This window comes from Crocodylus siamensis, chromosome 11, assembly GCF_052110815.1.
Source record: "Crocodylus siamensis isolate JL-2025a chromosome 11, ASM5211081v1, whole genome shotgun sequence".
NCBI classification, from domain to species: Eukaryota; Metazoa; Chordata; order Crocodylia; family Crocodylidae; genus Crocodylus; species Crocodylus siamensis.
In genome coordinates this window covers 2855838-2883603 of record NC_143405.1, presented here as the reverse complement: position 1 = coordinate 2883603, position 27766 = coordinate 2855838, and the positions used below count along the sequence as shown (strand labels likewise).

Sequence of the window (27766 nt, the reverse complement as noted above, 5' to 3'; positions counted from 1 at the left end):
GACACGGGCCGGTGACCAGCCGCGGCCTCGCCGAGCTCCGCCCCAGCCCCGGCTCCAAGGGGCTCGGGCATCCCGAAGCTGGCTCTGTTGGCACAGGGCCGGGGGGGGCAAACGCCGCGGAGGCGGAGCAGGGGCTGCCCACACGTGCCAGGGACGGGCGCTGAAAGCGCGGGCCCGAGGGGCCGCTGGAGACGCTCCAGCCCTGGGCACTGCCCCGCGGGGAGCCGGGTGTTTCCTCGCACGGACCACAGGACACCTCGTGCAGCCACGCACACGCCAGGACCTGGCGGAGCGGGGGCGCCGGCCAGGTGCGAGGGGCAGCGGGAGCGGGAGCGGGCCCGTGTCGGCGCACGCGCCCTTCCCCTCCAGCCACCGCATCCCACGGACGGTTACTCGGGCCGGGCCCCGCTCCGACTCGGCCAAGGCCTTCCCTTGGCGCGGAGGAAACCCGACTCCGAGGGGAGGCCGGACGCGCCGGGGCCGGCGACGGACCCTGGTGGGAGCCCAGGCTCCGCAAGCAGCGAGCGGCCCCGACGGCCGCCCCGCGCGCCAAACGCCCACGTCGCACCTGCGCCTGCTAGGCTGGAGCGGGAGTAACTCCCTGTGCCCGCGGCTGGCTGAGAGGAAGACGTCCCCTGGGCGGGAGACCGCTGTGCCGGAGTCAAGTCCGGCCGCGGCGCTGTTGGAAGGAGAGCTGCAAAACGGCCGGACTCATTAGCTGCACCGCACGTCCTCTGCGTGCTGACGCTCTTCCCAGGTCCCGGCTTTCCCTGTTTACCCCACCCGAGTTTCCCTGGCTCCCGAAAGAGGGGCTTGGAGCTGGTATGCGCACAGGCACTGGAGCTGGCCTCTGCACTTCTGCCCTCTCCGGCCCGTGCCCCTTGGCGTCCATCCCCTCCCCTCCCAGTGCTGCTAGAGACATCTGCCAGAAGCAGCGGCTGCCTCTGTGCTCTCGCTGCCTCTCGACTTGGCTGGGCGATGGGGAGGCCCAGCCAGCCTGGCTGCGGCTTGCGTGCAGAGCTGGGAGCTGGTGCGGCGCAAAGGAAGTTTCCAGCCCCGGCAGGACAACAGCTTCCTGCAGGACAAGCCGAGGGGGACGCAGATAAGCCCAGGCCACGGGCGGGTGCAGCGTGCGATAGCCTTAACACAGCAGGCAGACGCGCCTCGGCTGCGAGCGCCGCTCCCCGGCAGGAACCCGCTGTCAGTGCCGGCAGCCCCCAGGTTGGGCTCCAGGAAGGGCCGTGGCGAACGGCTCCGGCCGAGCTCCTCTCCCCCGGCCTCCCGTGGCTCCACGCATGCAAAAATGGTCCCTGGTTCTGCCCCTGCAGAGTCCAGCTCAGCAATTGCCTGCCCCTTTGCCAAAGAAACTAAGGGCCGTGGGCGCCAGGGTCCATGGATCTGGGGCTCGGGGAAGCCAAGGCCCAGACCCCGGGCAAGCGACTCAGGCCGAGCAAGAAAGCGGCCCCAGGGAAGTGCTGTGAGCAAGGCCCCGTTCTCCCCGGGCTCTGCCGGGCCGCAGGCACCGGGGAGGCGGGGGCCCGCCGGGCAGCCCCAGCGCCTCTGCTTCCCCGTGAGGCTGCGGGCACCGATGTGCGGGCGCGGAGTGCAAGGGGCGGCGCGCTGGGCCCCGGGCTGTTGCAAGGGCGTCCAGCAGGACTTTGGCCGCTTTTTCCCAGAGCTCGGCGTGTGCCGTGCCCGGCCTCCCTGGGGCACTGCCAGGCACCGACCGCTGCCTCGCGAACAGCCTCGCACGGCGCTGGGGGGCACAGGCGAGACGTCCTGGGCGCGGATGCGCCGGTGCCCACGGGTCGGCTCCCGGGGCTCCTTGCCCCAGCCCTGCTTCTCCCCTGTAACTGTGCAGGCCTCCTGGTGACACTTAACGCCCCTGCAACGCTCCCTCGAGAGCCGCCGCCGCAGCGCGGCCGCAGAAGCGCGGCCCAGGCCTCGTGTTCCCAAAACCTCCCGCCTCGGAGGCCGGAGCTGCAGCGTGGGAGCCCCGCAGCGGGTCCGGAGCCGGGCGCGCGGATACCTGGTGCGAGCTGCGCCGCGGGCTGGATCTGCCGGGCGAACCGCAGGGGCTGCTCGGCGTGGAGTTACGCATCTCCGCTTGTTTATACGGATATAGGGATAAATGTTTTTGCACAAAAAAAGCCCCACCCCTGTGGGAGCCCGCTGTGCCCGGCTCCTGCCGGAGGAAACGTGGAGCGGCTGGAAGTAACGCGTGCCCCACGGTGCTTCGGGGGGCGGTTTGCTGTGGCACTGGGGGCAGCTTCAGAGGGGCTTTCTGAAGCAGGGCAGGGGGCTTCGAGGCGGGGCCCGCGAGCAGGGGCGCCTGCGGCCACGGCCTCCGCGCAGGGGCCAGAAGCGGCGGGGCAGCCCGCACGGCGGGAGGAGCGAGAAGTGGGAGTGGTGGAGGCAGCCGCCGGGGTCGGGGAGCGCAGCAGAGCCAGAGGCAGCGCGGGAAGTGCCGCGGCAGCGTCGGGAGCATGGCCAGTGAGTCCCGGGCGCGCCCCCGGCCCCGCGGCCCTCCCTCCCGGGACTCGCCTGCCGACGTGCCGCCTTTGCCTTGCAGAGCCGAGCCTCCGCGTCTCGCTGGCGACGATGCTGAGCGTGTGCCTGGCCCTGGGGAGCCCCAGCACAGGTACCCCGCCCGGGGCCGGCGGGCCGGGCAGGGCCCGGAGCGGGCGCGTGGCTCTGCTGCGCTGGGAGCCCATCGCAAAGCGGCTCCCCGCTGAGGCGGGGGTTCCTCTGGTCGGCGAGTCCCTGCGCCCGCGGTGGCGGGCGGCTGGCGCCGGCTCGGGCGCAGGGCCAGATGTCTCTAGCTTCCGGCCCGTCCTGCGCGGCAGCCTGCCTCGTGCCGCAGGTGCGGTGCGGTGCGGTGCGGCGCGGCGCGGAGCTCCCCGCCCGGCTCCCGGACCTGGCGAGGGGCCGAGGCGTCGCCTCCGCGGGGCCGGGCTGCCCGGGGCCGGCCGCGGGGAACAGCTGCAGGGGGCGGGCGGGCGGGCGCCCCCCCTCGGCCCGGCGGGGCGTCGGCCGCTGCGCCCTCCCGCTGCGGGGCGGGGCGGGGCGGGCGGGGGTCTCGCGGTTGCAGGCGCCGCGGGGCGATGCACGGGGCGAAGGCCCCCAAGCGGCGTTTCCTCTGGCGGGGCCGGGGGCTGCTCCTCCGCCGCTCCCGCGCACTCCTTCCCCGCTCCCGGCCCGCGCGAGACGCCCCCCACGCGGGGGCCCGGGCGCCCCCGGCCCGCGTTTGGGCCTGGTGCGCGCCGCGGCCGGGGCGAGCCGGGCTGCGACGCCCCTGCAGCGCCCCGGGGCCGCCGTGCCGGGCTCCGGAGGGGCGGGGAGCCGCTCGCCCTCGCACAGACGTACCGACTCGCCGAGCGGAAGCAGCCCTCCGCGGGGGCCAGGCGCGGGGCTGGGGCGCTCCCCGGGGCGCGCCACCCGACACGAGGAGGGGCGGAGGCAGGCCCCGCGCCAGGGGCTCCCCGGGCGGGCGGCACGGGCGCGTTGCGGGGGCGGGGGGGCGCCTCTGGACGCGGGAGCGGCTCCCCCCGCGCCGGCGCCCGCCGCCGGGCCTCTGCAGACGGGGCGTCCGGAGCGGGGGCCCTGCGGAGACGCCTCACAGCGCCGGGAAGACGCGGCGGATGCGAGAGCTTCCCCTCTGCGGCAAACCCGGGGCTGAGCGGCCTCGGCCGGCCCCACGCCAGCTCGGCGCCGGGGGAAGGAGCCCCCGTGCCCGGCTTCCCGCCTGCACCCGCCCGCCAGCGGGGCCCGAGCCCGGGGGCGAAGCGCAGGCTCCGGCACTGGCAAGAGGAGACGACGCTCCCTTCCCCGGGGCTTTGCTGGGAAAATCCTGCATGTGGCTCCCGCCTGGACCAGCCGCAAGAAGCCACAAGGCCGAGCCTGCGACCGGCGGGGACGCGGCCAGGCCTCGCTCCCCTCCTCAGCACCCTGCGCCCCCGCCCGCGGCCTGGGTCGCGCACGGACGCGACAGCGGGAGCGACCACGCACGCTGCGGCCCCGGGCCTGCGCGCGACCGCCGGCCACATCTGTCCTGCAGCTGGAGGCCTGGCACGGCTACAAAGCAGCTCTTGCGCAGGGTGGAGAGTCTGCGGCCCCGGCGCCGACCAAGCTGCCCCCGTCCGCGTCCCCAGACACGGCAGTGACGTGCAGGACAGGCCCGGGTCTGGGCCGCAGGGGACCTGCCCCGTCCCGTGCGTGGCAAGGCCTGGGGCTGGCCAAGCCCAGGTGATTTGCATTGAAAATTCATAACCAAATGCTCTGGCCTGGCTGACGCGCCCAGCGTCCCGCTTGCCTGGTGGGAAAGGTGAGGGCGGCCTGCCGCAGCGGAGCAGGCCCCCCCCCCCCCCGCACAACAGTGCCCTATTGTGCAAGCCCCTGGGATTTGCATAACTTCCTGGTGACTCGCAGCTTGGCACCGTCTCCGTCCTCCCCGACGTGCTCAAGGCGCCTCGCAGGATGACCCCGGCAGGGCACTGCTCCGCCAAGCACCGCAGCAGCCTCGCCTCTGCCCTCCTCCCCGGCGTGTCTCCAGGAATGCACCGGGCTTTTATGGGCTTGTCAAAGCCAGAGGGTCCCACTGAGACGCCCCAGCTGCGCGGATCCCGGCCACGCTCCGCGCGGGCCCCACGGAGCCAGGCTGCTCGCCTGGAAGGAGCGGCTCCGGCGCCCGAGCCTGGCCGCCCGCTGCCTCCGCGCGCGTCCCCACGCCTGTCACGGCCTGCGCTGTCCTGGGGCCACGCGGGCGTCCCCGCTAAGCTGGAGCAGCACGTGCGCCTGGGCCCGTGTCCCCGGGGCGCCGACCGCCGCACCTCGCGTCTCCCCCGCGGCGCCCGAGAGGGCTGGCGCCTCGGGCACCGCTGGCAGCCGCAGGCTCCCTGCACGGCGCGGGGGCCGAGCGGCACGTGGCCTCCTCCCCGGCTCGCGTGGAGTATCTGGGGCGGAGTCGGGGGCATTTCCTGGGCCAAGGGGGCGTCTCGTTTGGGCTCGCAGGAGCCCCTGCCTGCCGTGGACACCCCGGATCTCCGCAGAGGGGGTGGGAACAGGACAGGCTCCCCGTCGCTCCCGGGCCGTTCCCAGCCGGACGCCCCGAGCGGAGCAGCCTTCAGCCCTGGCAGGCTGCGTGGAAACCTCTTTGATGGCTTCGGCGGTGTGGAGCCGCTTCCTTCGCTAAATGCCTCCTGCTGCAGACAGCCTGGCGGTCTGCATGGCAGCAAGGGAGAGCTTCACCCTTCTGGCCAGCACCCCCTTTCAGGAGGGCGCAGGGTCCCCTCTGGGCGCGCCTAGCTACCTCCCAGGGACTGCAGCCAGCTGGAACAGCACACGGCGGGCACGGAGTTTGGAGGGAGGTGACGGGAACAGGTGAAACACGGCACTTGGCATCCTTTAGCAGGGAGCCCTCTGCCCCTTGGCTTGCGTGACACCCCCAGGGCCCGCCCGCTGCCCGCTCCCGGGCTGCGCTCGGCACGAGGACGGCTGGAAAAAGCGGCTCCTCCCCGCCACGGGCTCTGGGTCGTCTCAGCTGCCCCGAGCGTGCGCCGAGCCCCACGTCGTCCTGCCGAGGAGCTGCTGGCTGGGGGGCCGCGGGTGCGCTCGCCAACCCCTCTCTCTCTCGCCCGCAGTGGATCCCTGCTGCCACTTCCCCTGCCAGCACCAAGGCGTGTGCGTGCGGGTTGGCCCGGAGGGCTACGAGTGTGACTGCACGCGGACCGGGTACTTCGGGACCAACTGCACCCTGCGTAAGTCCCCTCCGCGCTGGGCACGGAGCGAGGGCTGGGGGCAGGGGGAGACGCCGTGGCCCCGGGGAAGCTCCGTGGCTCTGCTGCCCGCGGCGGTGGTCTCGGCCACGTCAGGAGCGTCGCGCCATCCCCGCGGGCTCGAGTGGGGCTTCGTGGTCCAGCAGCGCGCGAGGGCCCGTGGCCCGGGTGTCGCCGTGCCGGGGCCGGGGCGCGCCGCATTACCCCTCGCCCGCCTCACCCTGGTCCGCGTCTCCGCAGCCGAGCTCTGGACGCGCATCCACAAGCTGCTGAAGCCCAGCCCGGCTTTCTACCACTTCGTGCTGACCCACTTCAAGTGGTTCTGGGACATCATCAACAGCACCTTCATCAGGGACACGCTGATGAGGCTGGTGCTGAAAAGTGAGGCTGGGGCTCGTCGCGGCGGGGGCCAGGGGCTGGGGAGGGTGCCACGCACCGCTCCGGGAGGGAAGCGGGGCCTGATGGGTCGAGCAGGGGCTGGGAGCGTTTGGCTTGCAGCCTGCAGGGACACCTGCCTTGTCTCCAGGCCTGCGGCCTTCACGACGGCCCGGCTGGAGGCTTCCAGCCGGCGTCTGCAAAGCGCTGGGAGAGGCTGGGGCTGCGGTAAGGGGCGCTCCCCCCGCCAGGTCCAGGCCAGGAGCCCCAAGGAGGCCGCAGGACGCCGCAGGGCGCGCGGGACCCAGCTGGCTGCAGGCTGCGGGCCAGGAGGGCACGGGCGGGGCGGGGGCCGCCGCTCGGACGCTGCGGCTCTTGGGTGGTCAGCGGTGTCCGCGCTGGCCTGGGGCAACGAGGGCCGCTCCGGAGGCAGCTCCAGCTGCATGGCTCCACCGCTGTTTATCCTCTGGCATAAATATTTGTGCGAGGCTCCCTGGAGCTCGCACCAGAGCCCTGGCAGGCGGGTCCTGGGCTGCTGCTCTCCCCGCTCGCCCCCCTCCATCCTGCCCTGCAGCCCCAGGCTCTCGCACCCCCTCAGGCCCGTGCCATCCGGGCCTCCCTAGGCCCCGCGCGCCCACGAGGGAGGCCGAGCCGAGCCCCGGGGCAGGGAGCCAAGCGGGGAGCTGCCGGACGTCTGCAGACCTCCCGGGCTGCTTATCAGGCCCCAGTCTAGATCTCCCTGGTCGAAGCAAGCAGCGTGGGAGCCTTTTCCCCTTGTTGCACGGCCAGGACCTGAGTCCAGCCCACGCCTGGCCACGGCCCTGCGCCCCGCACTCGGGGAGCAGCGACAGCCCTGGCCGTGCGCTCGCTGCCCCCCTCAATCAGCTGGCACCGGCGCCCCAGCCGCAGGGTGACCTCCTGCTGTCCCCTTTCAGTCCGGGCCAACCTGGTCCCCAGCCCCCCCACCTACAACTCGGACTACGGCTACATCAGCTGGGAGGCCTACGCCAACGTGAGCTACTTCACCCGCATCCTGCCGCCGGTGCCCGATGACTGCCCGACGCCCATGGGAACCAAAGGTACGTGCCCGCCTGAGCCGGGAGCAAAGGGCAGCGGGAGGCGCGTTGCAGCCCACCCCGGTCCTGCCCCGCTTACCCTCCCTTCCAGCATCCGCATCGAGCGCTCCCGTGACACAGGGCATGGGCAAGACAGACCTGGAGTCCGGCCCAGCCCGTGGCGGTGCTCGTGACCGGCGACCCCGAGGGTCGCGGCGCTAGGGTCTGTTGCGCATTCCCTGCCCCGATGGCCCCGTGCGGTGGGAAGCACGACCCAGGAGCAGGGAACCCTGTGACCGCTCGTAACGGAGAGGCAGAGCCCCGTTCACCCCGCTCTCCGGGGACTGGGCGGCTCCTCGCCGAGGGCTGCGCACGAGGGTGAACCCACAAAGCCGGCAGCAGGGCCCTGACCCCGATGCCTGAACAGCCACGGCTCTGGGCCAAGCGTAGTGCGGTGGTATGCGTCAGCAGGCCAGGAAAGTACTTGCTGGGCTGCACCTGCGTTGCCCGGGGCGCGGGATGTTGGCGGGCGCAGATCCCGTGCATGCAACACGCGACCAGCCCTCCGCAGGAATCTGCCGGCTTCGGCTCCAGGGGTTAAAGCCCTCCGGAAAGCCCTGCTTATCGGGCAATACAGCCATTACAAGTTGATTGGCAGATAAATGTCGCCTTTGATAACGCCCTTCATTCCCCGGGAGGGCGCACTTAGTCTGTATGCATGTGCGGAAACAGATGTAGAGCGCGATGTGCCTGGGATTCCTGTGCCACGTTTACATTGGCTTTACATCTCTGGGATGCGAGATGGCTGTGAGCAACCTACCGCTTCCTAGCGAGATAAGCATCTGCTGGCGCGCGGCTCGAGTCAGGCCCTTACGCAAGGCTGGCACCTGGGATTCAGTCCCACCAGCAAAGCAGCGCAGAGGGAGTTTAAAGCGTCGCCTCGGGCCTCAGGTGCTTCTCCGGGCTGTTTCTTTACATGCAAAAGCACCGGGCCAAGCCTCAGCGCTTTGGGGAGTGGCGCTCAGGTTGCCCATGCTCCTCGTGGAAGCACTTTAGGAGATTATCACATGCTGAGCTAAATTCAGATTCCGCTATAGGAGCAGGTTTGCTTTCCAACAAAGGCAGTACGAGCTACGTGGCAAAATCCAGCCCATGCAACAAGAGCCCAGCGCCCCGCAGCCCGGGCTGCAGCCGCGCGGCGCTCCCCGGGGCGTTGACGGCCCTGCCTCTGGTTCCCTCCTCTGCAGGGAGGAAGGAGCTTCCTGACCCGCAGCTCCTGGCCGAGAGGTTCCTGCTCCGACGGACGTTCGAGAAGGACCCGCAGGGCACCAACCTGATGTTCGCCTTCTTCGCCCAGCACTTCACTCACCAGTTCTTCAAGACATCCGGGAAGATGGGACATGGCTTCACCAAGGCCCTGGGCCACGGGGTATGGACGAGGCCCTCGGCTTTCTTGCCCGCTGTCCTTGGAGTCACGCTGGACGGACGCCAGGCTCCCGGGCTGCCCTGGCTCAGCCCTGGAGACTGAGATCGTGCCTGGGTGGCTGTTGCCTCGAGAGGGGCAGCTGCGGGTACCTATTCAGACACGGGGAGGAGAGAAGCCCCCAAGCTGCCCACCCCGGGGCAGTGCCTGCAGGTTGCCGGGGCCGGGGACCAGGCCAGCGGGGCGTGCCGCCGGGTCACGCCGCCCTCTCTTTGCAGGTGGATCTCGGGCACCTGTACGGCGACAGCCTGGAGCGTCAGCACCAGCTGCGGCTCTTCAGAGACGGGAAGCTCAAGTACCAGGTACGGCCGCTCTCTGCCGTAGCATGCAACGAGCCCCGCGCTCGGGCACGGCCGTGTCACCGCCACGCCCTCCTCCCTCGGGTGGCCCCGGGGCCACAACCTTCCCGCTCCCCCAGGTGCCCGGGCCTCGGTTGAGGCTTGCTGCCCGCGTGCCTCGGACAGCCGGGGCGGTGGGGCTGGCCGTGCGGGGTCGGGGCGGGCAGGCCGGCGCCCCGCTGCCAGCCGGTGCTCGCCCCACAGGTGGTGGACGGGGAGGTGTACCCGCCCACGGTGCTCCAGGCCCCGGTGCACATGATCTACCCCAACGGCACCGCCCAGGAGCAGCGCCTGGCCGTGGGCCAGGAGGTCTTCGGGCTCCTGCCCGGGCTGATGATGTACGCGACCCTCTGGCTCCGCGAGCACAACCGCGTCTGCGACCTGCTGAAGCAGGAGCACCCGACATGGAGCGACGAGCAGCTCTTCCAGACGACCCGGCTCATCCTCATTGGTGAGCGCCAGAGGGGCTGGGCTGGGCAGGCCCGTGTAGGCACCAGTGCCCCAGCCCCGTGCTCCTCGCTGCTGGCACATGGCTATCTTATTTAGCGGGTGCATGCTACACGGCTCCCCTCCCCACGCACCGCCCGCGCCCGCGGCCCGGGTCCCAGCCACGACTGTGTGCCCTGCTGCCCGGACCCCGCTGCCAGCTGCTCACCCTGCTCCCTTGGCTCCTTTCTGCTCCCACCCAGGGGAGACCATCAAGATCGTCATCGAGGACTACGTGCAGCACCTGAGCGGGTACTTCCTGCGCCTGAAGTTCGACCCCGAGCTGCTGTTCGGGGTGCAGTTCCAGTACCGCAACCGCATCGCCGTGGAGTTCAACCACCTCTACCACTGGCACGCGCTCATGCCGGACGCCTTCGTCATCCAGGGGCAGGAGTACAGCTACCAGCAGTTCATCTACAACACCACCATGCTCATGGACTACGGCATCGAGGGCCTGGTCGAGGCCTTCTCCAAGCAGAACGCCGGACGGGTAGGCTGGCGCGCGGGGGCATTGCGGGGGGCTGGCTGCGTGCCCGGACCCGGGCGCCCTGCAGACAGGCCTGCCGGGTGGGACGAGGGCACTTGGGGGCAGGACCTGGTTTCCAGACGCCCCAACGCCTCCGCGGGGCAGGACCCCAGCCCAGGCGGTGCAGCGTCCAGGGCCCCAGCAGCTCTCCGGGCAGCACCGGACGTATTGGGGGTACAGCTGTGACCCAGGCGGTGCTGGCCATTCCCAGCCTTAAGCCCCAGGGCACTTGAGAGGCCCGTGCTGGGTGCCTGGGGCAGCTGCCTGGCTCATCCTGCATCTTCTGCTGCCACCCGGCAGTCGTTCTCATGCCTTTGGGCCCCGTCTTTCCTCCTCCCCTTGCCTTTGGGAGCCCTGTCCCACACTCGCTTTGCTGCTCCCTCCGAGTGCCTAGCTCACTTCCTCTGCCTGGAAAGAAAAGGCTCCCCTCTCAGGGGTTGGTTATTGCACCACTGTGGTTGGGCACAGGTGTGCAGCTGGCTCCAAGCCCCGCTGGGGCAGGCCCGTGGCCCCGGGGCACTAGCCGTCCCCAGGTCTCTGGCACGAGGCAGTGAAAAGCGCCAGGCCAAGACGTCCTATGCAGCATGCCCAGGAGCAGGGCTTAGTGGGGACAGGACCTCTTGGCATGCGCTCTCTCCCTCCTTTCTGCCCGTCAGATCGGCGGGGGACAGTCCATCAACGGCAACCTCCTGAAAGTAGCCATCGGGCTCATCAAGGAGTCCCGGCAGCTGCGGCTGCAGCCCTTCAACGAGTACCGCAAGAGGTTTGGCATGAGGCCCTACACGTCCTTCCAGGAGCTGACAGGTAGGAGCCAGCCCTGCCTGCTGTGGGGGGGGGTCCCCCGCAGCCCAGAGCGCTGCAGCCACCGCAGCGGGGCTTCGGCTCCGGGCAATTCCTCCCCAAATGCCCCTTTCACCCCGGTGCAGGAGAGGAGGAGAAGGCGGCGCAGCTGGAGGAGCTGTACGGCGACATCGACGCCCTGGAGTTCTACCCGGGGCTGCTGCTGGAGAAGCCGCAAGCCAACGCCATCTTCGGGGAGAGCATGGTGGAGATCGGGGCCCCCTTCTCCCTCAAGGGGCTGCTGGGGAACCCCATCTGCTCCCCCGAGTACTGGAAGCCCAGCACCTTCGGCGGCGCCACGGGCTTCGCGCTGGTGCAGACAGCATCGCTCGAGAAGCTGGTGTGCAACAATGTGCGACGGTGCCCGTACGTGTCCTTCCGCGTGCCGGACCCCGGCCCGGAGCCGGCTGAGCACAGCGCGGGCCAGCCCTCCACAGAGCTCTAGCAGTGCCACGTCGGGGCCCGAGGCCACGTCAGCTACCGCCGCCCAGCCAGCAAGCTCTAGTGCTCCCCGCTGGAGCCAGACCCATGCCGAGGAGGGGACAGGGGTCCTGACCCGTGTCTCTGGCGTTCTCCACGCCAGCTGTAGGGGCCGAGTGGGAGAGGCTGGGAACTGGCTTGTGGATGCGTCCGTCGCAGCTCCTGGGATGTGCCTGCACGCTACTGCTGCAACAAGTAGAAATGAGGCTGCTGTTAGGCATCGAGCATCACCTACCCTTGCAGCCCAGCCTGCCGCATGCTGTATGCTGGGCACCGTGGTGCTTTCCCTCTCGTTTCTGGGTCCCCTGCCCAGGGCCTGCTGAGTAGGTGCCTGAGGTCTCCCAGAGGAAATGAGGGACATTTCCTGTTCTGCACCTGCGGGGATATTCCTTCCCAGAGGAGAGAGGTACGGTTACCGTAGCCCACCTATGGCACTGCGCTGCTCACCAGCCCTTGACACTGACCCGCCCTGGGCTCTCACCCCAGCGCCTCCCCCATCTCCTTTCTGCTGTCACTTGTGTGGGTCCCATCCTGGGGCTGCCAGGCAGGTGCTGAGGCAAAGGGAGCTGGTTTGCTTGGGGTTGGTGGCTGCTCTGCACATTGTGAGAGTGTTTTGTTCCATGCCGGTAAAGGAGGCACCAAGTTCATCTCACAACAGGTGGAAAACAGGAAACCGCCCACGTTTCCTCCAGATCTCAGGCGCCAGCTCAGCCGGTCCCGGGCAGGGGACCTAGAAGCAAGAGGGGAAACACCCTGGTGGCCAGCATACAGCACGTAGCAGGGTGGGTCAAGGGGCCGGCGATGCTCAGTAGCCCAACCGCAGCCTCTCCTCTGCCCATCCCAGGATGGGCAGGATGTGTCCCAGGGGCTATGACGGGCATGTCCACGAGTCTGCTCCCAGCATCTCACTCTATTTGCCGCCTCTGCTATCACGCTGGGTTTCCCTGCCCCAGCCCCAGCTCCGCGGGCTGCAGGGCTTCCCAGGGTGCAGAGCCCCCAGGCAGAGCAGGGACCAGCCCTGCAACGTGCGGCCTGTCCCAGCTGCATAAAAAATTCAGTCCTGCCCTTCAGGGGACCAGGGAATCGGGGTGGGGGGACAGTAATTGAAAGCGCCAGGTGCCGATTCCAAGGTGCCTGCACTGCTACATGGCGCTGGTCTGTGCTGGAAAACCTGAGCTCCTGCAGTCACCCTGGGGGGGGTCATCCTATCTCCCCCTCTCCATTGCAATAGGAGTTATCCCACCTGGAATCAAGCTGAGTGAGAGTGTTTGCCAGCAGCCTCTTCACAGCCCCCCAGGAATGGGACTTTGCAGTATGAAAGGTAAAGCCGCAGTCTTGGAACTGGCCCCCATTTATTCTCTGAGCCAAGAACATCCCAGCACCCATCGCAGTCTGTGATGCCTCCACACCGGGGCGTCTCCCAGCATCAGAGCAGGCACTGCCACTGCTTCCTTGCTACCCGTGCCTTGGCGAGCTGTGCTGGGGCGTGGTGGATGAGACAGCAGGGAGATGCCAGGAGGGAGCATCTCAGCAGCTAGGCAGGGTGAAGGAGCAGCAGGAAGGAGAACAGGCCACGGCCAGTGGCAAGGAAGTTTTGACCCACTGCAGTCTGTGGACCCTCCAGGCTGGCAGCTGCTCCCAGCTATGCAGTTTTGTTCTCTACCCATCTGAAGCAGGCCTGTGTTGCTCTGGTCTCAGATAACTCCTGGACCCTGCGAGAGAGACAGCATTGCATCATGGAGGCCATATGGGCAGGCAACGTGCGAGACGCTGGGGGTGCAAGGGTCAGCACCAGCATCTCGGAAGCTGCATGGCAAGGACTCACTGCTGCCCCCACTGGCGTGCACTTGTGGCAGAAGCGCTCACATACTGGGGTCCAGTGATGCAGCAGGCGGCTGTGATGCTGCCTCTGGCAGGGGTGGCTCAGAGGCATTTGATGCGGCGCCCGCAGCCGAGCACACCTCTGCTGGGCAGAGGCGGATATCGATGGTAACGGCCAGCACAGCACCGGCCTGCTCCCTGGGAGGGAGGCACTCGGACGTCTCAGGCCGGTAGAGGTGCAGAGTGGTGCAGATGTGTGGGGGAGCTGGTGAAGCTGCTGTGCCCACATCTGGTCTCCTTCCACGGGGTTCCTCAGCTGCAGCAGCGGATGTGGCTCCGCCGGGGCTGGGGCAGTGTCCCTGAGGACTGGTCTCGCTCTGCACCAACGCTTGGGAGTCCTGAAAGAGCAGCATGTGCATCAGGAGGAGCAGACAGGATGGGCACAGTGCCAGGTCTATGGCTGGGGTAACTCAGCCCCACTGCAGAGCAGGAGCAAGTAGGCAGCTGAGACCAAACTCCAGATTAGCTGTGGGTCTCACTCAGCGCCTGCTATTGCCTCTGCCAGCATCTGAGGGCAGATCGCTGGCCAACAGGCAGCTCTCGACTGGAGCAAAATGCAGGGCCCTAGCAGGAACAGGAGCCTCATTGCAATGAGACTGGCAGGGGCCAACTCACGGATGCCCAGCGCAGACAGGCAACGAGTGCAGGACAGGACAGGGCTGGCAGCAGGGATCTGAGCACAGCAGTACTGCACAAGGGCTCAGCGAGCTGCAAGGAGCGGGCAGCCCAGTCACGGGGACAGTCCTTGTGCATGTTACCTCTGGCCGGTCCTGCGTTTCCCCCGTGGGAGCTGTGGGGCCAGGGCGTTCCAGGCTGCGGGGGGCAGGGGTCTCATCCAGGCTCAGGGTGTCGATGGCACACTCCGCTTCAAAGGCCCTGTGGGGTGAGGAGGTGTCAAGGATGGCTATGATGGGCTGGGATGTCAAGAGAAACCCGCAGCCCCTGCCCCACCTCGCCATGCAGGTAGCCCTTGGGGCTGCTGGCCGGTCACTGGGAGATGTGCACGCTCCCAACCCCCGCAGCCCAGGCCCAGGAAAGTCCTTGACGTGGCCTGGAGGCACCGGCCACTCCATCCCTACATGCTGGGCTGTCAGGGCTTTCCCACGGGGGGCCAGGACCTGAGCTGTAGCCAGCGCCCCTGCCCTGAGCCCAGCTCACCTGTTCTCATAGGCTCTGTCCACCTCCAGGTAGTTCCTCCTCCAGCTCCTGCCGCTGGAGGGTTTGGGAGAAGCTACAGAACAGAGGCAGACTTGTTTCTCCAGGGGCAGGTGGTGAGGACAGCTCGGCTGTCCTGCAAAGGCGATGGGGACCTCGACCCCCTGCTGCTCAGAGGCCCCATGTGGGTGGCCACATACCCAAGGTCAGCTGCTCCCACCCCACGGGGCAGGCCCTCCTGGGCATGCGGTCACCCACATGGACCTGCCATTGGGCTGGGTCAGAGCAAACAGGCTACAAGCCTAGGGCCTGCTCCCCTCTATTCCCAGTCCCAGCAAAAGCAGCCCCTCCACCCTCCCCTGCTGCTCCAGCTATGCCTCGGGCTGAGGGCTCACCAGTGCTGCTGCCCTTGGTGTGCTCCGTTTTCTGCCACAAGAAGTAGATGCCCATGGAAAGGAGAATCAGAGCCAGGGATGCCGAGGCTCCCACCACTACGGGGACATCGTGTTTATCCAGGCCCAGGAGCCAGCTCGTGCCAACCGGGGATGCCTGCCTGCACAGGGCCAGCAGTGAGAGGGGGCACCAAGATGTGCCAGAAGCCCAAACACACCCAGGCCCATAACAGGATGGATCTCAAGCAAGCACAATCCCCTGCCTACCGTCTCGGTGCAGCCACCTCTGGGGCCAGACGTGACAGCTTCCAACGCTGCAGGACCGAGAGGGCAGGAACAGCCCACAGGAGGCACGAAGCTGCCATTGTGATGTGGGGATTGCAGTACAGTCTGAGCCCAGGACCTTACCTTTCTGTGGGGTGCAGCCCCCAGCCAGGGGCCTCGGTTGTGCTCTCATGTCCCCCCAGGGTTGATAATTGCTGCACGCTGGGGGCAGTCCCAGAGGGTGGAGAAGACATCGTGTGATGGGATCTGGCTGGGGTGTCCTTGATCCAGCTCCCCAGGGGAGACTTGGTGACCCTGGCCGGCACCCAAACCACGCTGCCTTGAGGGGCTGAGATGCCACATTCCCGAGCATCCTGCTCCAGGACCGGCGTCAGGGTGGAGACCTCTGCTGTGGGCAGGAGCCTCCTGGCAGGGGAGGAGCTCAAGGCTGGAGACAAAGAGAGAAGCGCTGCTTGATTTGATGCCAGCGGGACTGTCCAGGACCCTGCAGAGCCAGAGCTCTGGGCAAGCCCCAGATGAAAGACTTCACCAAGCCAGGCCAACGCACAGCTCAGAGGGGCTGCCGGGAGTGCAGAGCCCTGGACAGCAGCAGCAGAGACCTAGTCTGGGGGGACCTTGGGAGGGGCTGTGGAAACCTTGCACCAGGACTCACTAGGACATGCAGGGCAGCCACTAGTGTTAGGGTCAGAACAAGCCAGGTGCTTCCATGCTCTGTGCCCATGGCTGGAGAACTCCAGAGGTATCAGGACTCGACAGTGATTCCTGGGGCGCCGCCTTCTCCCCGGACCCACCAGCACCGGCATCCCGGCCCCAGGCCGACTGAACCCTGCAGCACCGCTGGGGCCTGCTTGGAAGATCTGGACTCGTGCTTACCTGGCTCTGCATGGCTGCAGCAGAGCTGTGGGATGCTGGAGAGAAGCATGCAGAGCACCAGTTCCTTCATTCTTCTCACCCAGTGCTCACAGCTCTGGAGAAGCTGCTCAGGTCATGGCCACCTGGGAGGAGCAGAAACGGAGGGTAGAGATGGACACAGAGGGTGGAGACCTACCCCCTGCCCTGATCCCAGCCCTGCCCCTTTCTTGGAGATGCTCCCCTCCAACATCAGACCCTGCCACCTGGAAGAAGGGTTAGCATGCAATGGTGCTGCACCCAGATGCCATGCTACAGAGCCCTACCATCGTCCCACCCAGAGCCAGGTCCTGGCTTTACCCTCCCCACACAGAGATGTCTCCTTTGTCAGGGAAGTGGGGCATGGGCCAAGTACTTGCACCATCTGCAGCCAGCCATCACCCTCAGGTCCCTGTTCAGTCTGCCCTTGGTGCAGCCTTAAAGAGCATCTAACCCCTTCTCTGCCTGTGTGTGGGGGAGGCTGGAGTCCATGTCCTTTCCATTTCTCCTCTATGAACCAGAGACCTGGGGGGCCATGAACCTGCTGCCGCTAGCCTCAGACCCCCACAGTGCTGCAGCATGGTCTCTAGAGAGCACGAGGACCCCTGGGCTGAGGGACCTGCTGAGCGATGCCTCACAGAGCACGGGGCAGGAGGAGGATTATCGAGCGCACGATCAATTATTCCAATTTCTAGGAAGAAAGTGGGAGCTTAAAAGGACACAAGCAACCGACAGGGACTTGTTTCCCTGCAAACAGCTCACCAGGTTAAACTGCCAGGGCACAAGTGACTCATTCACCTGTTGGCAGCTGGGTTTCACCCATCCCCTTCCTGCTCCCAGAGAACAAAGCCCCAACCTGGCCCTTCTCCTCCCAGCGTGGCTGCCTGCTGCCTCTGACCCCTGTGTCCGCAGCAAGGCCCCTAGAGCCATGGCCAGGGAAGCAGAAAGGATGGTTAAATGCCAGTTTCCCTTTCCCCGACTGTGCGGCTTGTTACATTTCTGCACTCCAGCAGGCTAAGGGCAGCAAAACTCACCGGCTCAGTCTGACTCACTCTCCCCGGTTTCACTACCTTGCTCCTGGGCACTGGTGCCTGTTTGCTTGGATTTTCAACAAAACACTGCTTTCGCTGTTTTGCCAAAAAAAAAAAAAAAAAAGGGGCCAAAACCCCAGACAATTGAACTTTCCATCCATGGTCACTTTTTTCCCTAATAAAGTTTCTATCTGGGGCCTAAACATTCTTTAATTTCTTGTTCTTTGGAGTCCTGTCCTGCCCTCACACCTGGTGCTGGGTTTGGTGATTGTTCTGCCTTGAAGTTGGATTCTCTCTAGACCACTCTGGGATCTCACGTCTTTCTTTCACCCATCAGCCATTTGGGTATTTCAATGTGGGCTTGGATCCTGATAGGCAAGTTCTGCTCCCAGAGCTCAGTCACTCCATCAGATCTGGAATAACTCGGGTGATTTCACTGTGGTGTAACTGGGTGCAGAATTAAGCCTACCTGTAAAGGCTCTGTGTTTCCTGGCTGATCTCACCCGGGATATTTTGCTTTCCCGGGAAAAGCACTCACAGCAGGCACTCAGATCTTACCTGGCAACAGTTCTCTCAAATTCCAGTGAGTGTCCTTCTGAAAGGGACAGGTCAGGCACACAGTAGAGGGCTTCAGTTTAATGCCAGCCTCTTCAAGAGCTGAAGTATACAGAGAATAAAGCAGGCTGAGAAGATCCACAGCTCAGTGCAAGCTCATGTTTTCCCTGCTGAAGAAAGGAGGAGGTCTAACCTTCAACTGATGTCGGGGGGATTTCATGGGAGCTGGCATAAGGCTGGGCTCAGGCTTACCACCTTACTCTCCAAATGTCTTGAAACATAGGGAAACCTTGCCATCAGGATCCTGTGTTTGCTTGGCAAACAAGCCAAGCAATGGAAAGGGACGGGATGACACGCAGGGCCCTGACAGGGACAGATGGAGGCAGGCAGCATGCAGCCAGGACATGCGAAGTGAGAACAGCATGGGGCAGAGAGAGAAAGACACACTTCTTGTTTTTAAAGTAATGCAAGTGGGAAACAAGATAACAGCAGAGATGACCCTGCGGGGCTGGTGTCCAGACAAACCCTCGCACGTGCTCTAGAAAGGCGGTGCCAGGACCAGACAAGGCAGGCATTCCCAGTGGCTGTTGGGCTCAGGCTCAGCTGGGGGCATGTCCTTTGCTGAGCAGCAATGGTTGGGGGGGGAGGAGGGGGGGGAGACTGGGCAATTGAGTGGCTTTTCCACTATGCCTGGCCTCCACTGCCTGCCAGAAAGCTGAGCTAAGTTCCAGCAAGGGGCAGAGAACAGAGGGTTGGAAACCACATTGATCTTTCTTGCATAAAAGTGTTTGAACCAGAGCCTGCCCCAGCACCCCTCACAAACCCTGCCGAAGATGCAGAGCTCACTAGGGCAGATTCTTCCTGGCCACAGCGACAGACCAAAAATGCCAGACATTCAGGGTCTGCAGCTACACATTTTCTCTCTCATTTGCTTGAGAGAAGGATCAAGTACAGCCAGAGGTAGGACACAGTTGGTTGCAAAAGAAAGGATTTGATGAGGCACCAAGGTTGCTAACATTTGCACCTGCCTACAGCTTCCTCCTGCCCTCCCTGTGAGAAGTACACAACATGCAGCTGGCCTTACCCTTCCCTCTGCATCCATTTGCTGCTGCCTTTCGGAGATAGAGACCAGCAGAGACACATCCAAACATTTTAAGCCAGTAAATACCAACAGTCCTTATTTTGCAGGGATAGGCACTGCCTTGAGTCCTCCACTGAAAAGGCTCTTGCAGTGCCAGTGAATCACAACAGAGTTAAGAAGGTCCAGCTGGGTTTGGCACAGCTGAAACACATTTTGACCACTTAGACAAATCTGTACACTGGTTAGGAAAGATGCTCCCCTGCTAACCACCTACTTCATCGCTTTGCAAAAGGCAAGGCTGAGATTCTAAGTCTTTTCTTCCAAATGCTGAGCCCTTCCTGCAGGAGAACAGCCCTCAGCACTCAGTCATGCTGGACTCCTCTGACCTTAGGAAACGTGGCTAGGATCCCTCATAAGATGCAGCAGGATGGCTGGCCCCTCTGCTACCCGCATGGGGAAGCAAGCTCCCATGGGGAAGATGCAAGCTGCATGCTGGTACCTGTCCCATGTCACAGCTGGTGCTGCCTGGGTGTGCTCCCTCTTGCTGCTTGATGCCCGAGACCCATGTTAACCAGCTGCTGGACCCCTCTGCGGAAAGATGCTGTTGGGACTGCGGACAGCTGCCTCTTCAGCCCAACTCTCCCACTGCTCACCGGCACACAGAATCCTCTTCAGGAGACGCACAGCCAGCTGTCGCTTAACTACCAGGATGATCAAACCAGAACATTAACTCTTTCCTCCCTTCAGCTCCTGGTCACTTCCAAGCAGTCTAGAGTAACGCTTCTCCACCCCACACTAGTCGTAGCGAAGCACTGGGGCAGAATTCCCAAAGACACATAAAAAAACCCTCCAGCAGCTGACTGCTGACATGGTCCTCTGCAGTGCCCCTTTGCTGCAAACCCTTCACAGGTATTAATGGCACTTTCCCATAGTGCATCCATATGAGGCAGGTGAGCGATTGTCTTTGGGGGAATGTTTGTGACAAAACTCACCACTGCTGTTTTGCCAACATGTTCTTGGGCCTGTGTTTCTGTCAAGGTTCATGTGCACACGATGTTGATACCCAGCACGGAGGAGGCCGGCTGCCTGCTGGCCAAGGTGAGCCCCATTGCATGTTGCACACTGAGCTGTCCTGGCAGCATGGTTCTGACGTGCATTTGCTGGCAGGTGTGAAGGCACGTGCCCTTTTTCTTCATGAAGATGAGGCCTGGGGGTGGGGGGCAGGTTTGGAAAAAAGAAACAAGCATTCAGTAGAGCCCAGAGTGCTACAGAGAATCTATGGTGAAAGCTTCCCCACCACAATCAGGAGCAGGCCACAGCCCACAGCCCTTCCTACTGGGTGCTCAGCGTCGACCCGGCCAGCTCTCAGGGCACAGGGGAGCTCACCGCCACTCACAACCTCTCACTCCTCCTTCCCTCATGCTTATTACAAGCCTTCATATCACAACTAACTGGATGAGAAACTCCTTGGGTCTTTGTCTTGCTATTGGCACCGTGAATCGCCTCATGTACACTTGAGCGCTTTAAATGAATAACTTGGGGTCCTCACACCACAGGCCTTCATCTCACAGGGTGGCAGGAGATGCGTTTGATCTTAATACAACTTCACTGCCCCTGGAAAGGGAGCACATCTGAAATGCACATTTCAAAAGTATTCAAATAGTGTTGATCCCCTGCCTCCCAAGCTGGGTTTTATTATGATGCTAATGTGCATGCTGTCTGCACTGCAGACTTTACAGTATCTCAGCTGGAATATCAAATATAGCCACTTTGATTTTTCTCCCCTCTTAAAAGTAATGGTACCAATGCTCAGTAGTTTAATTTCATGCAACTTTTATGATCTCCATCTGCAACTCTGAGATGCAGGGAAACATCCCAACTTGGAAACACTTAAAGCCCTGTTTTCCACTAATTTGTTTCCTCAAATGAGCTACAGTTTGCACAAGGTCCCATTTTTAATGATAAATGATTTATTTTCCTGCTTGTGCAACTTGTGCAAAAACAGAGCTCAAGCAGATCTCTCAAAACCCTGGGTTTTCCTCTATCATCCACAAGTAGGATACGCCTACTGGTGAGATGCCACAAGTGTGACACAAAGTACAATATAAATCCATCCCAACCCACTGCACTATACGAGATTAAATATTCAGAATCCAAATGAGTTATCATAATAAATTAATCCACTTTTCCCATCAAATGATTTAAAAACAGATAAAAGTAAGACAGGGAATGAGGGAGGAAGTTAAATGGTGGTATAAGACAGATTCATTACATCAGGGACAGAAGTGATTCAATTACAATATTAAGTACATAGAATACACACCCCTTATATGTCCACCTAGACTGGCTACCATGTGTACCAGTAGTGCAGCCGGCCTGCAACCAGGTAAAAAAACCCCTTTGCATCATCACATATTATGTTTATGCCATCTATTTCACACTGTTGTAGAAGGATTTTGAATGTTGTGACTTTTGAGTTTGTAACCCCACACTAGTTGCTGTCCATGACACTGCAAGGCCACAGGACCAGAAAGAGAAAAACCAACTATTGTCTTTAAGAAGCTCTCAGGTTTAAAAATAGCTTTTCTATAAATCACGATGCTGCAATCTAATGTGTAAGTGCCCTCAGCACAGCACTGACAAAATCCAAGAGAGCAACATTTCACTGTAAAAACACACTTTAAAAAATGAAAACCCTCAACACACAAGAAGTGCTGCTAGTGGGAAGCAATCAGCTCTCACAATACAAAGCAACAGCACTTGCGACAACAAGCTAAGGAACAAATGGACTTGACCAGTGCTGGAGGGTTTTCCTTCTTTCGCACAGAGCGGGACCCGCGCTGTGTTCAAGGGAAGACAGGAACTTTTAAACCCGTGTTGCCAGGCAACCGAGAGCCACAGGGATGGTATTAAAAGGGTTTTTGCCACTTCCAGCAAGAGATGGAAAAAATAATTGTTGAAGCCTCCATGGAGCCTGTTTTATTATTTTGCTCCTTTATTGAAGCCTACCAATGCTCCATGCCATGCTGAGCTCCCCCAAAAAAGCTGTTACTAGAGTAAAACCCAAATGGTTATGACATACTGTAACTAGCCTCCCCCCACCCCAAGATCCCAGGTCGGATCTAGACACCACCGTTCAAAGTGTACGAGAGGATCCCAGGCACGTATGTGTATGTTTATGATGTTTCACATTGTGAGAGTTGGTTTAGTTGACTGTGGAGAGAAAGATTTTCCACTAAAAAACCTTTCAGTCACTTGAGAGGCCATGTGCTGCCTTTTTTAGCACATGGTACAGTCTCACAGGTGATAAAGGGTAACCACCTGGGTGCAATGCAGTATAGAATAGGGAATGTTTTAATTATAAGATGTGAGAGATGGACTGCCACCTCTTACTACGCTATACTCAGCAAGTGGCATAGAGCAGACTTCTCACTTCCTGTATTCTCCCTCTACAGTCAAGTTACCAACTTCTAAGTGATCAGGTGTTCTGGGAAAGCTTCCTTGTATTTCCATGCTGATAGTCATTTTAAAAGGTTTTCTCTTGAAAATGTGCTGGGTCAATGCTGGCACCTCATAAAAAGGCATGAAGAAAGCCCTGCTAAGCTGAGCCCACTTACCTGCTGCTGCTGACACAGCAGCCACCACTGAAGTGTGTGCCTAGCCACATGCTTCTGCTGGCTCCAATGCAGCAGCTGTGCCAGCAGGCACAAAGTGCATCTTGGGAAGCCACCAGCTGTATCTAGACAGTGCAGGAGCATTTACGTGCGCTTCTGCTGGCATCTGGACAATAGTGGAAGCCTTTTTTGATCTAGGAGAGGTGGAAGAGCTGTCAGCACAAAGGGAGGTCCTGCCTCTGCAGTGGAGCTGGGAGCGGACACGCACTCCAAGTGCTGCCCGCAGGGCACTGCAGTGCAGATGTGACTCTCGGCTTTGTACAGAGTAAGGGAAGCCACAGGAATGGGTCTATTTTTCTCATGGGACAGGAGAGCCTCTACTAGGCCACTGAGAGCTCCAAGTGCAGAGGATTCCTTTGTAGTCTATTTATGTGCATCCCTTGTAAATCCAGGGACGCTTCTTGGTCATTAACATTCGAATCATCTTGCAGTGTCTCAGCCCTGGGTAAAGCTGATCTCCCAGAGCCTATCAAGCTTGGGCTTTGTATCAGCACCAATAGGCTTTCCGGACATTTATACAGAACAAAGCACATGTCCAGCAGCAGGGTCAAGAAGACTGGCCATGCAAACGGGAGCTCACTGAGCACATCAGGATATCACGTGTAAAAACTTCTCTTCACGTGCACATGACTCAATGGCATTTTTACCAGGTATAAGGCAGGTTTTAGTTCACCCTTTATTGAATTAATTTAAGAAAATGTTAAGGATTCTTTACATTATGCTAACAAAGGAGTTTAAACAAAATACTAATGGGCAAAAAGCCAAAGTGCAAAAGGAGACACACAGGCAGGGAGGAATGAACATCTTACAGCACAAGGACACCCAGCTATACAGCCCTAGCTTACTGGCCCTTTGGGAAGCTTATTTCAGTCTATCTCCAGATCACTGTCCTCACTGAAACAGGCAGATGGGTTCTGAATGGAGGTCAGCAGCACCACATCCTTTTCTGGGAGCAGACCACATTCCTGCAGAAAAGCTTCCAGGTCCACAGCAAAAAAATCATCTCCAAGCTGGTCAGTGATTCGCACAAAGTTGCCAATTAGCTCGCCTCCCTTATAGATCAGCAGAGCAGGCAGAGCACTGCTGGTAAAGCGAGTGCTAGCACCAATGAGGGAACTCTTTACTCGGCAGAATTTGACCATTGGGTATTCAGCAGCAAGACAGATCATGCAGCCATTGAGGGATTCAGAGCCAGGGATGTCATCTTCATAAATATGGATCATGACCAGCGTGCTCTTGTGTTCCTTATCAACAGTGTCCAAAAACCCTTCCCCAGTGGTGATGTCAAACACCTGCTTGAACTGCTGCCCGCTGTACAACTGTTGCCTCATCTCCTCCATTCGCTGCTTCCTGTACTGCTGTAAAAATTCCTCATCGTCTTGAGCATCGTGAACCATGTTATACTCTTGTAAAGTCATCTACAAGACATACAAAAAAAGTGTCACAAAGAGGCCAGAAAGAATCCACACTCTTGTACACATTACATTTAATCAACATGTCAATCAGGGTGGCTAGTGGGCCTACAGCAGTACTCACCTTTAATAACATCTGAGAGTGGGCCATGGAGGCCAGAGCCCCCTGCTATTCTACTGTCCATTCTCACATCGGGACTGTAGAGGCCAATGATTACAACAGGTTCCTGTTTTATTCCATTAGCTGTGGCTATTAGTGGAAGCTCCTGGTAAGCTGCTAATGCAGCCTCTGAATGGCAAGTCATTTGGGTGCTGTGCCTGGGGACTGTCAGACACCCGGTTTGTTTTTCTACCGTCTTTTTCATTATCCCTTCAAATTCCTTCTAGAAGCTTTTCATGGTTTTTTTCTATAGCAGATGTATAATACCTTTGACAAAAAATGTATTTTCCTGGTTTGCCTATGGATTTGGGATTAAGGGGGTTTTATGGGTCTCATCTTTCCATGCCTGTGCCTTTGCTGCATTAGGAATGTTTGCAATTATGTTAGGTGTAGGAACACAATTTGACATAGCTAATTTGATCATGCAGCAGAGTCAGAAAGTGGAAAATATCTATCAGCAAATGGGAACTGATTCAAAGAAACAACAGTTGTCTAAAATTCAGAAAATTCCCACCCCATTATAATCCTAAGGTAAAACTAACTTTTGGCCCTGATTGTGACCAGTTTTAACTAATATAACATGCTACACTGGCTTACAACAACATCTGCCTGTGCCATTTTTAGAATTTCAATTATACTCATAGGCACTCAAAACTGTATTTAAATGATGATCACCTCAACTGTCCATAACAGTGGAGAATTAAGTTAATTTTTTAACATACGTTTATTGCACAATTCAGTCAACTAGGACTCCTGAACTAATTAATTTTACAACAAAATTAGTTTGTAGACAGAGGGTGTGTCTACATGAGATGCTAACTGAATAGTAGTAATAACACTGCAGTAGCATGCTGGTCAAAAACTGTGTTAATAAGCTACTGCACGGTGTGATTAGGCAACTGTGCAGTATCTGTCACAGAAAAACTGTGCAGTAGCTGTACTTATGGTGCATTTAGTTAAAACTTCATTAAGGAAGTACTAAACTAAATGTGCATAACTACTGCACATTAATGTGAACGTGTAGACATGCCCAGAGTAGCTAAAGTTGCACTATGGCCTTTTTCACTGTTTCTCAAGTTTGCCATTATTTAATACAATACATGCATGGTCGCTGAGGAAGTAACAGGCAGCACCTGGCACAGACCCACCCCAACAGTGTTCCTGGACACGTCACTTGTTCTTAACAGGAACATGAACAGCCTTAAAATACTGCACAAACTTTAAATAACTGGGATTTAGATCTCATCTTCCTCTGTCTTTAGTTTTCCTGTCTGAGAGAAGGCAATAATTCATACCAAACTCACAAGGATGGTGCATGAATTCATGATTTTGGCGAGCGGTTGGAAAAATAAAAGGGCTAACCATTTGTCTCCTAACTCCTGTGTGGCTCATGTTACCTTTCCATTGAGTTTTTCCTGAAGCTCTCTCTGTTTCTGTTTATTCTCATCATCATCTAAATGAGATCTACAGGTCATGGACAACTTCTTTATAAGTCTTTCCACTTCTCGGCGTTGCTCCTCTCGTTGTTCTGTCTCTAGCTGTTTGAATCTTCGCCAATCATTAATGACGCCTTTTGGACCTGAAGGTAAAATGCAAAGCATTTCAATGTACTGTACAGATCACAGCCAAATTACAGCTCATGTTGGAGGTTTATTGTATACTGCCTGATATGCTGCAACAAAGCACAGGAATGGGCGAAAGTAACTGATCATCCTGATGTCCCTAAGAAAATCATATAGCTACTCTTGGTGTTTTCCTCCTGGTATAACACAGACTTTGTACACAATTTACCCATCTCAAAAATACATTATACAGACTAATACCCACGCTCCTTGAAGCATTACCACCAAGGCTCAGAGGTATCCTCCTTTGGTTAGCATGGAAATGTTTCCTCTTCCCAAGTACAGAAGTGCCAGAAAAAGGCTAATTGACTAAAGCCGCATATGCCCCTGAACAAAGCAGACATTGTCAGTGATGGATTACATCTTGCTACTAAGTGGCTGCTGGGCCCTGGGGGAAACTGCTATTTATGGTTCTATCTAGAACTGTCCCAGTTATAAATACTGATTCCTGCCCTTCAGTAATGGATGGGAACATGTACAGGAGAATAAAACTTAGTCTGTCCTAGAGAAGCAACCAAATATAGGGTGCCAGCCATTCTGATGCCAAGTGGCTGGCTTACACTACTCTATTTGACAGATACCCGAACTATCATGCCTGTCTCACTTGGGCAGAACCTAACTGGCTTTGCTTACAAAGCTGTTGTTTGTCAGGAGCTCCAAGAGTCTTCAGGCAGGAAACCAAAGGGAAAAATAAAGCACTTGCTATGAAATGACAACTATAAATAATCCGTAACTAACGCACAAGAGGAAAGAAGGAAATCTAGACAAACTCAATGCATCTGCAAATAAAACCAACGTTTATAGCTTTACGTGGTGATACCTGTGTTAATGACACTGCCATCGCCAGTTAGCTCCATTTCCCCACTGACAGGATCATGAAGGGTGCTCTCGTCTTTATCTTCTTTCTCGCTGTCTTCATCCTCTCCCTCACTACTGCTGTAGTAATACTGGAGTTTCTCTCCCAGCAATTTGTCATCCAAAGTAGTCATCGTGCTCTAAAAGATGGATACGTCAACATCAACACCTCTCTCTGTCCAACACATACAGCAGTACCCAAAACAGCCTCAACTTACAACAGTGGCCCTATGTTCCCCACAAAGAAAAAAGATGAATGCAGCTCATGGACCATCCGCAACTAAGTTATGCTACAGACGGCCCCTTTTTTTGTGAATCTGCTTATCATCTTTTCAGGTGTGTTTAATAAACCAACTCCTACCCCTGCCTAAAAAAACAACCTTTTTGTTTTCAGGCTACACTGAGAAGTTCTTCACAATGAAGCTGCTTCTGTACTGAATAAAGTATACCATAAAACTAACATTTTTTTTTTTTTAAATTAAGGTTATTACTTTACTTCACCTTGGCCCCCTAGAACAGACTCGGATTCTAGAACTGGTCCAGTTACATGTTACATGTTTTTCTTTTTGTTCGCTTTCTGAGTGTTTGTGCAACAATCAGCCTCACAGCCACGGCTGATTCTGATCCGAATAGTAACTGAATGGCAATATTCCCATTTTATGAGATAGCCAAACATGCATATTCAGTGAACAAGTTCACAGTTTAGACTACTCTAAAAAAAAAAATGTGAAAATAGCGATTTGTTTCCTTGCCAAAAAATCAGCCGTGCAAAGAAGGAGAACGATTGCATGGTCTCCAATCCCAGCCAGGGCAGGGAGCTGATTTCGGCCTGGGCTCAGCTTTAAAAAAAATCAGTGACTAAACCTGGAAAATTGGGCTATGCAGCGTCCAGAATGGAAAAGAAACGCTGCGCGTCTCTGGGAAAACCTGACACATCCAGAAAAACAAAAATTAAAAGCTATTTCTAAGCAGATGAAGTCAGTCAGCTTTTTAATTTTATGGGACGCCTCTCTTGAACACGTTCAGATGTGTAACAGGAGCAGTGAGCAATGGGCTCGGGCTGCAGCGCGGAACGTTGAGGCTGGGCCTCAGGGAAGGGATCGCTGGGCCACCTCCGTCCGCGGAGGTGTTTTAGGCCCAAAGGACGCCGTTGGGGCGGGTCCTGGGGCTGGGCTGGAGGTGACCCCCCACCCCTCCGCCTTGCGGAAGGACCCGGGGGTGAGGAGCAGGCCCGGACTCCCCCCGCCGCCCCGGTACCTCAGCGCGCCCGAACCACCTCCGGCCCCGCCCGACGCCGACTGGTGCCGCAAAGCACGGCGGGAAGGGGGACGGTGCCACCCCGCGCGCGCAAGGGAGCACAGTAGCTCCCCCCTTGCGAAGTGGTACAGGCCAGCGAGCGCTACCACTTCCTACAACGC

At 59.4% G+C, this 27766-nt stretch overlaps 2 protein-coding genes and 1 long non-coding RNA gene across 4 annotated transcripts; 1 reads left to right on the top strand and 2 right to left on the bottom strand.

Moving 5' to 3' along the window:
* The first annotated feature begins 1259 nt into the window (after positions 1–1259).
* Positions 1260–17192, top strand: PTGS1 (prostaglandin-endoperoxide synthase 1). 2 transcript variants are annotated; one of them, XM_090021246.1, is made up of 10 exons: positions 1260–2641; positions 5640–5756; positions 6015–6155; positions 7085–7228; positions 8452–8633; positions 8906–8989; positions 9308–9476; positions 9715–10001; positions 10694–10841; positions 10964–17192. In XM_090021246.1, exons 1-10 carry the CDS (start codon positions 1393–1395, stop codon positions 11320–11322), a joined length of 2880 nt encoding a protein of 959 aa, XP_089877372.1. In that variant the 5' UTR covers positions 1260–1392; the 3' UTR covers positions 11323–17192. The 2 variants fall into 2 exon arrangements, with proteins under 2 accessions (XP_089877372.1, XP_089877371.1); XM_090021245.1 differs by having other exon boundaries at positions 9230–9476.
* A 131-nt stretch (positions 17193–17323) lies between these two features.
* Positions 17324–19826, bottom strand: LOC149855257 (uncharacterized). Its single transcript, XR_016438425.1, has 3 exons — positions 19618–19826; positions 19125–19326; positions 17324–17646 (listed from the first exon to the last, which is right to left on the bottom strand). It is a non-coding gene; the product is annotated as an uncharacterized LOC149855257 (long non-coding RNA).
* Positions 19827–22957: 3131 nt separating this feature from the next.
* PDCL (phosducin like) lies at positions 22958–27745 on the bottom strand. The gene is made up of 4 exons (XM_090021210.1): positions 27606–27745; positions 26314–26488; positions 25269–25450; positions 22958–23717 (listed from the first exon to the last, which is right to left on the bottom strand). The coding sequence occupies exons 2-4, from the start codon at positions 26480–26482 to the stop codon at positions 23166–23168; spliced, it is 903 nt and encodes a 300-aa protein (XP_089877336.1). The 5' UTR covers positions 26483–26488; positions 27606–27745; the 3' UTR covers positions 22958–23165.
* Positions 27746–27766: the final 21 nt, after the last annotated feature.

Coding starts and splice junctions, on each gene's coding strand:
- PDCL (XM_090021210.1), bottom strand. CDS start 26,482: ATGACTACTTTGGATGACAAATTGCTGGGAGAGAAACTCCAGTATTAC. Junction 25,451..26,313: donor TGGCAGTGTCATTAACACAG/GTATCACCACGT, acceptor TTTTACCTTCAG/GTCCAAAAGGCGTCATTAAT. Junction 23,718..25,268: donor AGGAAAAACTCAATGGAAAG/GTAACATGAGCC, acceptor TATGTCTTGTAG/ATGACTTTACAAGAGTATAA.
- PTGS1 (XM_090021245.1), top strand. CDS start 1,393: ATGGATCTGGGGCTCGGGGAAGCCAAGGCCCAGACCCCGGGCAAGCGA. Junction 7,229..8,451: donor GACGCCCATGGGAACCAAAG/GTACGTGCCCGC, acceptor CCTCCTCTGCAG/GGAGGAAGGAGCTTCCTGAC. Junction 10,002..10,693: donor CCAAGCAGAACGCCGGACGG/GTAGGCTGGCGC, acceptor TCTGCCCGTCAG/ATCGGCGGGGGACAGTCCAT.